At 44.0% G+C, this 14,158-nt stretch overlaps 1 protein-coding gene across 1 annotated transcript; it reads right to left on the minus strand.

Moving 5' to 3' along the window:
• Positions 1 to 11,869: 11,869 nt before the first annotated feature.
• Positions 11,870 to 13,453, minus strand: nog1 (noggin 1). Its single transcript, XM_012825766.3, has one exon. The coding sequence runs from the start codon at positions 12,952 to 12,954 to the stop codon at positions 12,286 to 12,288; it is 669 nt and encodes a 222-aa protein (XP_012681220.1). The 5' UTR covers positions 12,955 to 13,453; the 3' UTR covers positions 11,870 to 12,285.
• Between the last annotated feature and the right edge of the window lie 705 nt (positions 13,454 to 14,158).

Raw genomic sequence — 14,158 nt, forward strand, 5'->3', positions numbered from 1 at the left:
ACCCACCCACACACACACACACCCAATCTCCCATGGCCTGCTTCTAAATCACTCCACTGAGGCAGAGTAAACAAACTTCAGTTTGCCCTCTGATATTGAGAGGCAAGACAAGCAGCAGTCCTGCACTATGACAACACGGCCTGAGACAGACGATGTCATCCGTCTTACCTCACTGGCCATCCATCACCACACCGGAGTCGACATGTCTGACAGTCCCAACTCTCACTTCTCACACTGGCACTGGCCCCCACATCTGTCACTTTTTCCTCCTGCCCCATTCCGCTTCACCAGATGGAACTCCTTCTCTCTCTCTCTCTCTCTCTCTCTCTCTCTCTCTCTCTCTCTCTCTGTCTGTCTCTCTCTCACACACACACACACACACACATACACACACACACACCTGAGGTGTTTTCAGCTATTGGGAGAAACCTGTGGAAAGAATGTACAAAAATGCTAATCCCCAATCCAGTTTCTCACATCATCAGTGTTTCACCTGAATATATGTCAATGACTGTCAAGTTATATCATTGGCAAATGACAAATGTAGCAAATCATGTTTGGAGTGCCTGAATTTGTACTTATTTCAGAGCCTTACTGATTCATCTCCCCCACCTCCATCCTCCTATTTGAATTGATTGAATTCAAGCGGGACCCGTTTGAATCCATGTCTGTGTTTGACGACAGCGTGGGTCTGTTGGTTTAGGTGAGACACACCTGTGGAGAGCAGACAGGTCCTGAGGCGGAGGTGACACAATGCAGATGCTGCAGCTGTTTCTACAAACTACACTGTTTGGCCACGCAAGTCCATAGAGACCCCATGGAGGGTGTGTGTGTGTGTGTGTGTGTGTGTGTGTGTGTGTGTGTGTGTGTGTGTGTGTGTGTGTGTGTGTGTGTGTGTGTGTCCTGCTATCTTAACTATTTCTCTCTTTTTTGTCTGTAATTTTAATATTCGTTTGCGATTCTAATCCTTTTTTTGTTTTTGTTTTTATTTAAAAAAATTTAAGATGTATGCCCATCTTCAACATCTCTTTTACTCCACCACAGAATGGACTTGACAAAGTTCAACTGGACAGGATCAAAGTTCACACAGAAGGTGGCAGAGTGCATGCTTGCCTTACAGATTTGCCCCATCACAGACACCCCCTCCCACCCCATCTCCTCTCCTCGCCCCTCAGCCTTAATTAAGTAGAGAGGGAGAGCAAACAGGAATCAGACCATCAGGACACAAAGGGGAGTAACAGCCTGCTGCTGTCTCCTAAAGTTAATACTGTAGTGCTTGCTGATAACAAGCAAACATCTCACCAAAACTCAGCTATTCTTGATCTTATTAGAGGAAAGTAAAAGCCACATCCCAGTGGTGGAAAATGTGTCCAAAATGACACAGAGTGGCCCACCACAAACTAAACAGGATTTGCATAAGACAGCTCCTTTCATGTTTTCCCAGCTCAATACAGATAAAGCATTAGACAGACACACAGGCAAACACAAATACACAGATATATACCATTTCTTGTATTGCGTGATGGGAACTGTTTTGCTGGTGGATGGTGTCATATAATGCAATCATAATCTAGGGGTGGCATTTACATAAGCCAAAATATATTGTTCATTCCTTCTTCAATATTTGTTAGAACCTGAAGAAACACTGGTGTTGGCTGCCCTGAAAGAGGTCCTGCCAATTTGAAAAAGGGGTCGTCTTTTGAAAACATTTTTCCTATTTATCCTTTTTCTTTATGTGTGGATCCCTTTGGCCAGCCGACATCAACATTTTTTTTTAAATCACCCCAAACCCTCCCTGGCACCGGCATAGGCCCGGGCCGATAAATCAGCGGTGGGCCTAGGCCAAGGCCCGGTGCCGGCAGACCTGTGTGCAACAGGACATCTCTATCGGTGAATTTCACAGGTCATTACTCTGGCTCCAGCCCCAGCAGCCTCCAGTGGCTCTGGAGACGGCCAGCTTTCTCTCAGAGACAACAGCTTACTGGGCTTTGTGCTGGCTAAACAAGCGTGTCTGTCTCACAGCAGTAGATTCATGTGCAGATAGAGCCGCCCTGCTCCATGGGGAGACCTGCGAGGGAGACATCCATCAAGCGTTCAGAGGCCACGCTGAAATAACACAATAACACACGTCCAGAAAAGAGGGCTCAAGAGATTGCTTCTTTGTTTTGTCATGTTTATGTTTTTGGGAGTTTTTTTTTTTTTTTTTTAAAGATGGGAAGGGTGTGGGTAGTTGGTGCTGGTGAACAGAAGGTGTATGGGGTTTATGCCACCAATGTTAGAGCCTAGAACACTAGAATGTGTCTAGTGAGGCCTCGACTAAAAGGTGAAGTTGGATAGTGTTAGACAATGAGTGGATATGTGCAAACAGAACAATGAGGGATTTATCTGCATGGGGAAAGAGCAGAAAATGGAAATCTCAAATGAGCGTTTAAGAATCACACAAGATCATTTAAGACACCGGCCACTGCCAGAGGAGTAATAATAGTCTCTAAATTCATTGGGTTTTCAAATAGGGAATTTCAGTCCCAATTCAGTCCCGATTGAAGGGAGGGTCTGAGACTGGAAGCAGTGTATTGAGGGGGTTGCGTTGTTTGCGAAGCCTGGTCAGTCAGTATGCTGCTAGGCGACAGGTGATTAACAGAAAGCTATTGGTTCCAGTACTTCAGAGAAAAGGGGAAATAGGTAAAGCAAACAGAGGGTGGTGGCCACGAGGGGGAAAAAAGCCTTTGGTCTTAATTTGCTTCAAGCCGATCAGTCAAACAGGAACCTCAATAGGAGAAAATCTCGTTTCTAAAGGCTGTCACTATGGCTGGAGTGGAGCCGTTAGGGGAGAAGGGAGCTATGCAGGCGCGACGGACTGCTCAGCAGATTCAGAAACCCTCGCTCCACAGAGGCGCCGACTTGTAATTAACACTTTGGAGATTACGTTTACAGGAGTGTCATGGACTAACCCACTTTTATTACTGGTCCTGGCTCTTTAAAAAAGGTGCTCTGTGGTGTGTCCTGTGTGAAAAAGCAACATTAACAGCCCCCTTGGTACCTAGCTATTAAAATGAAGTTTACGTCGCCTCACATCACAATGTCTGGAGATTACACCAGGTCTGGCTTCAAATTGTGTGCCCTCAATGTGCACAAACAATGAGGTGAAAGGCTATGGAAAGGCTTCTCTCTTTATCTCATTATCTAGCTTTGTCCTACCGATACACTAATACATACATAATAATGGAGGAATCGAAATTTATTTAGCTATTTTGGTCAGGTCTTACGTACACAGAGGTACAAACAGGCCGTACAACATGGCTATAAGGGAACATGTTGTTCCACACATCATTGTGTCCCGGGCGGACACCCTAAAAGCATTGATAGATATGAAGTTCATACGTTTGATGCCTCAATATCAGATGCACGTGGCCTCACCACACTGGCCTACATGCACTACATCAGAGACAGATACAAGCAGAGAAGCCATCACATGGGAGAGTTACTTAAAAAATACCAGCAAAAGAAAAATTATAAAATCCTGACGGACCGGTGAGAGCTGGTGACACATCAGGGCCTCGCATCCTTACATCCTGGTCCAATGATTAGGGGCTGCAATCAGACATAGTTAAGAAGGGTGAGGTATGTGCTAAAGCTGCTCGCAAAACATCTCATGAATGTACCCCCGGAGAGAGCCCAAACAAGGGCACCTCTGAGAAGGGAAATGGCTCATATTCAGCCCCCCCTGAACACATCACACAGAACAAAGAACAGCACTTTCAGGCTCCCAAACACCCAAAGAAGGCTACACGCAGCATACGCTTTTCTAGATATTCTAGATAATATAGACGTCATAGACCTTGTGGAATAGTCCTCAACCTAAACACACTCTAAGCAATTTATGGGAAAGACTTTGATTACTGTCCGGTGGGACAGCATTTAATGGACAACCTGAAGACATACACACATTACTAGGCTTCAATACAGCTGTTCCAACATCTGCACAAGCGCAGGCCACTAGGTGGCACATATCCCTTAATCTTGGGAAGAACCCATCAAAATAAGCACTCGCCCCAAGTTTAACTCACATAGGCGCCTCCAGCAAATAGACCGCTAATTAAAATGGCTAGCATTACAGCCACCCCATTATAGGCAACTCAGGCTGAGAAATACAGAGTATCCCCACTCAAGGGAAGAGACAGAAATCACAGTTCTCTCTTTCTCTCTCTCTCTCTCTCTCTCTCTCTCTCTTTCTCTCTCTCTCTCTCTCTAAGTGCTGAAACTATATATGAGAAAAACTTGAAATGCCATCACGACTGCGAGATGCTATAAAAAAAAATGGTCTGAAGCGTGGCAAATGGCGGGCGAGTTTAAATCTGAGACTCTTTTATTATGGCTGAGAGCACTGCGAGACGTCTGTCTGGTGGAGGAAAAGTCGGCCTGGATTTCCCATCCGTTTCAGCGAGGTCGTGCTACTGTGTCTTAAACACTTCACAGTGGATTAGACTGTGGTGAGTGGGCTCCTTCGAGAAAATGAGGTGGGGGAGCTAGATATTGAGGCAGGAGGGCTCGAAGGTGATAAATCTCTAATTTAGGTCTGGTCTGGTCTGTCTCTCTGGTTACACCAACCACTTACATATACAGATACAGATTGAGCGACTACACTATCACACACCATATACCATCAGGCCATTTGGGAGATGTCCAAAACGCTGATATTAGGCTTGATAACAGGATGAGATTAAAAGAAACAGCAGAAAAGATCACAAATTTCCCAACCACCATTGCTGCACAGTTCACAGCTCAGTTTCTGATGCAAATATAGGATCGGATCATATCAGTCCTTAACTCTACCTGGTTTGTGAGAGCCAGAGGGTGAATTATAACCATTTAAGGGAGTGTTTGTTTGTTTGTTTGTGTGTTCCATGTGTTTCAGGGAAAGTAGCACCTTAATGCCTCATGCTGATCAGTAGGGCACCACCAAAATTGCTGGCAATGAAAGTCAAACCCGTTCCAACGTGCTGAGATTGGCCAATGTTGCCAGCTGCTAACAGGTGGACAGAAGGCAATAGTTTCAATTCATATGCATCAAAGACAACACGCGCTTCCTCTCATTCTCCAAAATTCAAAACTACTGTAATTCTGCAAACATCTAAGAGAATCTCTTCAGGTCTGACCAGCCAACCTCAAAAAACTCCATCCTCTGTGGATCTATGTTCCACCATCCTCTCTAGACCAGACACTCACAATTACAGTATGATTGTCAGGAATGAAATTGAGTTTGTCAAGAGACTGAAGTTGAGCCATAAAGCATTGCAACTGGACGAGCTCACCGAAACATCCTCTGTGCACCTAGTGATTGCAACTGGACGAGCTCACCGAAACATCCTCTGTGCACCTAGTGATTGCAACTGGACGAGCACACCGAAACATCCTCTGAGAATTCAACGCTTCACTTGTCTCTTTGAGGAGCTGTTCTCATCCTTTATCTCACTGACAATATTTCAAACATGTAAGAAGAGATCAATTAAAGTAGAACGGAGAACGGCAAATTTAAGAAGAATATTTGACACAATCTTTTCTTGGAGGAACTCTACACAATCCGTTACCCTACAGAGTTAGTCTGAAGATTATGTTTTAATCTTTCTCTTTAAAAAAAAACACATGCACCTATTTCCATCTTCACTATTTCAATAGCTTTGCTCCACGCCGAAAACACCCTGTTAATGCCAGACATAATGACAACGGTCTCCAGTGAGTCTGTTACAATCCCCCATCCTTTTTTTTTCTGACCAATCAAAGCCAGCGGAGGCTTTTCATGAAACCCGGTGTCAAAGAGCTAAATAAAAAACCTGCCGGGCTCATAACAGATCGATAAATAAACCCTTGGGGTGCCGGCTGGCTCCTTAATGAGGGATTGGGAATGGTGGAACCGGAGCTTTCTGCGAAAGGCCCTGGCACCACTACGCTGGGCAGTGAGTGCTGAGCTCAGGACGGTGCCAGAGAGGGGGCTGGGGGGGGGGGGGGGGGGGGGGGGGAGGGGGTGCAGAGACACGGGAGAGGAATGATGGACGGCTCACACGCCAGCCATTGTGAGAAAATTATAGCGAGGTGCCGCCAACTGAAGCGGCGTGGCGGCCAGCCAAAAGCCCCAGGAGAACAAAGACCCAGGATCATGAGTGTGTTTGTGTATATGGGCATGCTTGCATATTCTAGAGAAAAACAGTGCGTACACATGTGAGAGAATCATGGAGAGTATGGAGGAGTAGTTTGTGTGTCTGTGTGTGTGTATGCTAGAGTGTGTGCGTGTGTGTGTGTGTGAGTGTGAGTGTGTGTGTTAGAGTGTGAGCGTGTGAGTGCTTGTGTGAGTGTGTGGGTGCGAGTGAGTGCCCTTTCTGCCCAGGAAGCCTCAAACGTTCATATTTACATGCCATGCTTAAGAGTTAATTGCAGTGAATTCTTGGGCTGGGTGCAAAGTGGAGCCTGTTGTGTTTTATTCTGCATAACAAGCACACTGTCTCCAACCACCCCTCTCGCTCTTTCCCATGGTACCGTGAAAGAAAAGAGAACTTGGAGAAAAACAAACAATCTAAGCAGGCTATATTTCAATACATAACAAGCTATATTTCAGAGTGGAAACTGCACATTGATAGAGACACAGAAGAGAGTAATATTTGTATTTATTGTGGTAATGTGATGTAATATGATAAACCTTACAAAAGTAATTGCTTTGCACATCAACATAATACTAAATGCAAATAACAGATCTGAATAAAAGATACAACTTTCAAAAGCTTGGAAATATTTCCACATCACCCTCCATGCATATCAATTTCTATCTACCTCAAGATATGGCAGGATGTAGGGAAGGCCTTTGCTTCAGATTTACATTAGACGTTTAGCAGATGCTTTTACTCAAAGCAACTTAAAATAAAAGGGTACAAATTCCATCCGAGTCAGCCAAACCTAAGACTTTCGTGCCGTTTGCACCTTGCTCACCTACTTCTGAATGATGTGTTCTAATGAAGATATAGTTTCTGATCTTTCTACAACTTAGCAGGTACCGAGGTTTCAATGAAACTTGGCTTTGAAACCCTTGTACATCAAAGCTTTATTGACCTTGCATACCAGGTACAAAAAAAGGGTGGATACAGACTCCATATATCAAACCACAACATCATTCCCCACCCACACAACCATCAAACGCAAATTTAAAAAAAATTCAAAACCAACAGCAACCTGTCCGTGTCTCTCATTAGAGCACCGTGATACGGCCAGGGGTCGAAGGGTACCAAGGACGAACTTATCAAAAAGCCTATAATTATCTAACATGTGAGAGAGGGCAACATGCAGGGCCAGAAACCAAGCACCTCCATTTACATCCGAATGAAGCCTCTGAAGGAGCATGGCAGCTTATTAAAGGAGTTCGAATGTCAGTACATACTACACAGAGCTGTCCACTACTGCCTTACACATATATATGGGAGATTCTTTCTTTTTAAAGCATCTCAGATGAAAGTAACACTATATACATTCATGTTTGAAATGAGGAGCTGCCTCTGCGGTAGCCGGACGAGGACACAATGGAAGCTCAGAGGACTGGGGAGAGCCGTCTTATACACCTGTCTCTGAAACGCAAAGGATCATTTCTTAGACCTTTGATTACAGTTTCAGCTGGTCAGCTGTGATTCGGGGCAGCCATGGCAAGAAGACCCTCGATATTTCAACATATTGACAGATGTGTGCGAGCAACTGTCTGCAATGTCATTAACACGGCACTGCGATTCTTACTGACAGACCTGTACTGCACTGCATCTAACTTTTTCAGGTCACATGCATTCTGCTTTTGCAACCACCAATCGAGCCATTTCAAATACCTGGTTCAACTGGTTGCTTTGGAGGTAAAGAAAATGTCTGAGGAAACATTTCTGCTACTTGCATGTGAAGTGTGGAATGGAGACACATTCAAGAACTTTAGCTTCGGGCGGAATAAAATATTTATACGTTTATAACAATGACATGTCATGAAGTTTCAATTTCAGCATAATGCATCCACACTCACGGAGCATTAAACAATACCATATGGATGACAAAAGAAAACGACACAAATGCACCACTCAACCAATACGCTCTTCCCTACACTAACCAAAGGGGGAAAAAAAACTTGTGCATGCCTTTTATCCTCGGAATGAGAATCATATGTTTCCAGGCCCGTGTTCCAACAGCTCACTAGTCTCAAAGTACTATTCTAATGGAGTCGACAGCTTTAGGCAGAGATGTGATTTTGAAACTCAGCCCAAATCTGAAAGGGAGGGGAAAGACGTTCACGTATGCTCTCCTTTAGTCAGGTTTAACCTCCTCTGCCCGGCGACAGGCTACACCAGAGAGATGATTTAGACTATACCCTCCCTACAATAGCCTACACATTAGCCCAGTTTTCAAGCAAGTAATTCTGGCTTGATCAACGGATACGCCCTTAAGGACCATTACATTTAGGAATAACCATTTTGTCATTAAAACCATTTGTCAGCCCTTCACATCAAAGACCAAAATTACAGCAACGAGCAGTCCACAACAACGTGACAATTTTGGTTGATGAAATCCATTGCATCTCAGTGTCTTTGATATCCCAGCAAATGATCAGTGGAGATGCCTGAAAAAAGCCTTGGCTTCAATCGAAATTCTTCATTATAGCAGAATAATAAGCCAGCTATGTGTATAAATCAAGGCAATAAAATTCCTTTCATGTCCACCAGAAGGAGGTTATCATCTAGATCAACAAAGCTTTGAACTTTGTGGCAAATGTAAAATAAATGTTCAGAACTGCACCGTTCATTGCATATTGAACCCAAGATGGCAGGGCTATGTAGGGCCACTCTCACTTCCTGACAAATCAATGAATAGAATTAAACAAACATCTTTTAGAAAACTCCACCTAAGTTAAAGTAAAAGTGACAGACAGTTCCTCGTTAAGTTAAACCCAGTTTAAGTTGATTGCAGAGCATGCTAGCAATCATTCGATTTACTATTCAAGTCTTTTTTTTCTTACATTTCCAATATGCTGATAAATTCACCAGCAGAAAGCAGAAATATTTTTCTAATAAGGCCCGTCCACATACTTCCTTCCCATTCCTTCCAGTTCAGTTAGTCTTTGTGTTTTCACTGATCTGACTGCTTCTGTTATAGTTGGCATAATAATCTAAAAAGGTTTCCTTTTGATCAGAGAAATTGCTTATGCCTTCAGGGCAATTTAATCAACCAAAAATATTATTCTGCTAAAAAAAAAAGATGCTTAATGCTCTGAATGAAAGTTCACCATAATAAAAAAACAACACTCTGGAGGGTGAATGGTCATCAATTTGTCGAGACGCTCGTGGCTACACACATTCTACTGGAGGGAGCCCCAGACTGTTGGAGACTGGGATCTTTTTTTTTTCTCTCTCTCTCTCTCTCTTTTTTATAGCGAACACCATACAGGGAGCGAGAGGGAGCACTAAAACCCCCTTCTCAGGGGGTGACGGGCATTAGTGGCTCTGCATCACCAAGTCCACAGCTGGTATTAGCAGGCACCAGGCACTCTGTCAGCGCCTATTACTCCACACACAAATCATCTGACCAGCGTCAGCACTTTCCAACTGCTCTGGGACACCAAGAAGGAAAAGAAAAAGATATGATGGTGAAGAATACAAGGGGGAAAAACTATCAAACTAAAACCTGATGACAAGAAGATAAAAACGTACCAACGTCAAAAAGAAAGAAATTCCTGACATGGAAAATCAGATGTGGTAGTTTCACAAACTGGTACAAAATAAAGATTGGTATGTGTCATATGCTCTTGGAAAAGGATACATGTAATTGTAGCCTTGCAATCACATATGCAGGAAAAATATCACATATAGAATGCAAATCATTAGGCTGGAGCTGTACTACACTATGGATGAGACCGTTACTGCTGATTCCTCATTAAAACCAACATGGTCTCACTCAAATGCCCTATGACTGCATAGAGAAGCTGGGGCTGTTGAGGGGTCTAGTATAGGTGCATTAAATGCTAAAAACCTCATGTCACTGGAAAAGATGGAGCCATTTGGAAAAGCTGGGCTGGTCCAAGTCATTATTGAAGAAGAACTCTTGTGGGAAGAGTCATGGTGCAATCACATCATTCATTTTTGGGAGCAATATCTGGAGGAATATGTGTGAGTCAATAACAGATTTGCCATGCTCAAACTGTAGATGATTCTATGAAATAACTGACCAACACACGAGTGGGCACATACACACACAGACACTTGCCAACAAAGGCACACACACATGTATGACAGGCAGCCATAAAAGAGATTTGAGGTGCAGGTAGAATGGCGAGTGTGAGTTACACCCCATCTACAGATTGGTTTACAAATCCCCATTCCTAACCAAAACAAAAAGGGCCACTGGTGCCCTGTAGCCTGCTGCTGTTATGGAGCAGTTCCAGGAGGCCAGGCACATCTCGTTGTCACTATCTGTCTGTGCGTATGTGTGTGGTTGCGTGTGTGCGTGTGTGTGGGTGTGTGAGGGTCTGGGTGTGGGTGTGGGTGTGTGTGTGTGTGTGTGTGTGTGTGTGTGTGTGTGTGTGTGTGTGTGTGTGTGTGTGTGTGTGTTTGAGGGAGGGCCTAAGAGAGGGAGGTGTGGAGGCATATGAGAGAGCATGACCCAACATCTTGAAAGTGCCCAAAAACTGTCTCCATTCAACACATGTGCTTTAAATAGATTTTATCGGCACTCTATTAACAGCCAATTCCTTGAATTTCAACGCAGTGCGTTCAGAATGTGCCGTATCTCTTGATCAGCAGCAGCAGCTCGCTGAACGAGCTGCTCTTGCATCAAGTCCCTCAGCAGGGGACGCTGCTCTTCATATCAGTTAGATGGGCAAACTAGATTCTCACCGTGACGAGAAATGGCATGAACAGGGCCCAAATAACTTATCATCAGCATCTGTTTAGATAAGGTTTGGCATGAGGCAGCAAGCAGCCCTGCATCTTCACTGGGGCCTTTATGAGTCCGTTTATTCCAGCAGCACTGCACTTCAATCCCACCAGCAGACGGCCACCCTGCTGTGCTGCAAATGGGATGAGGGGTGTTGGAGATGAAAGACGCTCTCTGGGAACTGTCAACAGCTGCTGAAACTGCAGATCAATGAGGGCCACTTTATCAGCACTTACATTTGTACAGTGTTGTGTTGGTGGTGCGTAACGGTTTTACTGAGGGTCTGATGACAGTTTCACCTTCACTGATGGGGTCAGTGGACTGGACACAAAAGGAGCCATGCATGGAGAATAAAGCTCAACACATCCAAAAAAGTGTTGGAATGCCGGTTTATGGAGACTTGGGGCTCTGATATAAGCAACCAGGCTTTACTATTTTGCAGTAAATGGCAACTCTATAAACATAAATCAAAGCAGAATAGATATGTATGAAATAAGATGCTGAAGCATGGTCATCATCCATGCATGTTACATGCTCACATTCAGTGCATGATACTGATGGACTCCATTGTTTGTGATGAAGGTACTGATTTACTCTTGTAACAGGACTTATTTTCACCCTTTCCCCAACCGTTTTCGCTCCTGGTAACACCAGGGTTTAACACTAAATGACCAATGAACAAATAGCCAATGACCCAAAGCCATGAATGTGAGGAATTGTCCGGACTACGTGATGCGTATAATACTATTAATCTACTGCAGATCGCTAGTTCTCAGAGATCTATGATATTTTGACTTCAGTTCGCAGTTCTGCGGTATTCTGCTAACGGGCAAAGCACAACAGGTGTAGAAATAACGGAAACATGAATGTGATTAGCAACATGTAATTACCTTCAACGCAAATGGAAATGGCAAAGCGCACCAATATGTTCGTTTTAGTGGTTTTATTTTACAGTCGTTTTATTATAGGAATATAAAGAATAAATAGCAGTTACTCTTAATTTACATGATAAATCATTGAAATGTACCATTTGAACGCAGCTGTCCTGCAAAACTTTTATAACCTATATTTAGTTTGAGGTCGATAGATCCACATCTTCCAAAGAATGGAAAACGGTTATTTGACAGCAATGCGCCCTTAGCTTCAATATAAATACAAAAGTTATAACCAATATTTTCCACAAATACAGTAGACTCTGGTTACACATAATACTGTCTTTTTTACAAGAAGCTATATCATTACATGGCACCACATATACAAAAAATACATTCCTCCTACACTTGGTAGTGCATACAAAATTACAATGTCATTATAACTTATACCGGGCACAATTTTGTCATACTTTCAGTTCGCGCAAGAACACTTGCATTCGGTAATAATTGGATACTGAACTGGTATCCAAGCACATTTCAGTCCACCCTTCCTCTGAAGACATCTCCATCTCAGTATTGTGATATGAGTTGATTTGGCGGGTTTGCAGACCATTCCCTCTGGAACCGAACAAGAGCGCTTACTGTAGCAGCTTCCTACTCGTACGTATCTGGGCCAAAATCTGTTCCCGAGGTCGTTCCATGTGTAAACAACTGGACAGTGAGAGTACGACCAAAGCCACAACTGCAGCCTCCGTCTCAGCTTTTTGCTGGGTTTGCGTTTCTTGCCAAACTGAATGTCAAAATCCATGGCTTTGATGTCCCTGGGCATGACGCCGGTGGGAGTGTGCTGGAGCTCCAAATCATCCAGTTCATCATTCCCAGTATATTTGTCCTGAGGGGGTGTGATGGACATGAAACGACTGTCAAAATCTCCAAGTACACTTTTCAGTTCGGTTTCATTAAGGTCCCTCTCTTTCGGATCGAAGACGGGGTCTGGATCCTCCTTTAGGTCTACAAGTGGCAAACTGTCACTTGGGATGGGACGGAGAAGGTAGTAATGCTGACATGCACCCTCTTCTATCCGCACACCAAAAGAGAACACCAACAAGTACATTGCAACAATATGATGTGTTTGATTCATGTCTATTTGAGTCTTGGTCGTGATTCAAAGACTTGGGCTCAGAAAGGATAAAAGTAGTTTCCCTCCGTTTCGAATTGCTGCGATGTGCACGCTCTCTCCACAAGATTCCGAAGTAAATCCACTTCTTCAGGAGTCAGGCAGCTGCTTTCTCCATAGCAACCGGTGACTGGTAGTGGAGCTGGGCAGTAAGCCTCTGTGTGACAGTTTGGCGAGTTCGTCCTCAACGGTTTCGTATGATTTTCTTCCAGGGAAAGAGGACACACTCGAGCGCTTCACTTATTTAAAAGAGTGACAGCATCAGCAACTTTCCCTAAGCGGAGTCTCCGGTGCGCTCGCGGTTACTATCAGCTTTAGGGGGTTCCTTTGCGAATTTAAGCACCTCACGCGAAGAATCTGCATGTTTCTCCCCTTTTCTTTTGGTTGACAAGATGAGAGTCACTCGCCTCGTCTGATATATCCTCACGAGCTGTGATGTAATACATAAACCCATTAAGAGAGTGGGTTTGTTGAAGGAGATCCCCGACACCTCCTTCGTAGGAAAGGCGGGGTTGGGGATGGGTGGGGGGGGGGGGGATGGGGATGGGTGGGAGGTGAACGGTCTCTTGGCCGCCATCTGTCGGTACGAAACATTGAGTCTCCAAACATTCCTCTTCTGCATACTCATTTCTGCCAAGAGCCGCTCACTTCGTGTGAGTTGTTTTAATTGCAACACCGGACAACAAGCCATTTGTGCTCCCCAGGGCATGTTACAAAGCCCGGCTATTTGTGAAATGGATATGCTACTGTATTGCAGAGGGCTCACCAAATGTGCTCTGAGCTTCGCAGAAGACATGTGGCACAAATAGCTCCCAAAGATTACTCCTCTAGTACGACGTTGCAATGGAAAGCATAATTTGTTCACCTCCTCACTGTCAACTGCTGAGGGGGTCATTCTCTAGGCGTAATTTAATGGAAGAACTTGCCAGCGGCTACATCAGCCATAAACTGCTCACTCAGATAAATGCATCTCTGTTACTGTTTGAATGAGGTAATTCACACTCCCGCTTCAGTGTTCAACTCATTTGGTTTATGATCAGGTGATGGTGAAAAGTCTGGACATTTTTAAATATGTGCATATGACATTTTCCAGACTTGATATATACCTTCAGTATGTTTTTTTTTTTTAATCAAGAATTAGTTAACTGAGAAACTGGTAAACGGGAAA

This window comes from Clupea harengus, chromosome 1 (assembly GCF_900700415.2).
Source record: "Clupea harengus chromosome 1, Ch_v2.0.2, whole genome shotgun sequence".
In the NCBI taxonomy this organism is placed as follows: Eukaryota; Metazoa; Chordata; class Actinopteri; order Clupeiformes; family Clupeidae; genus Clupea; species Clupea harengus.

Coding starts and splice junctions, on each gene's coding strand:
- nog1 (XM_012825766.3), bottom strand. CDS start 12,954: ATGAATCAAACACATCATATTGTTGCAATGTACTTGTTGGTGTTCTCT.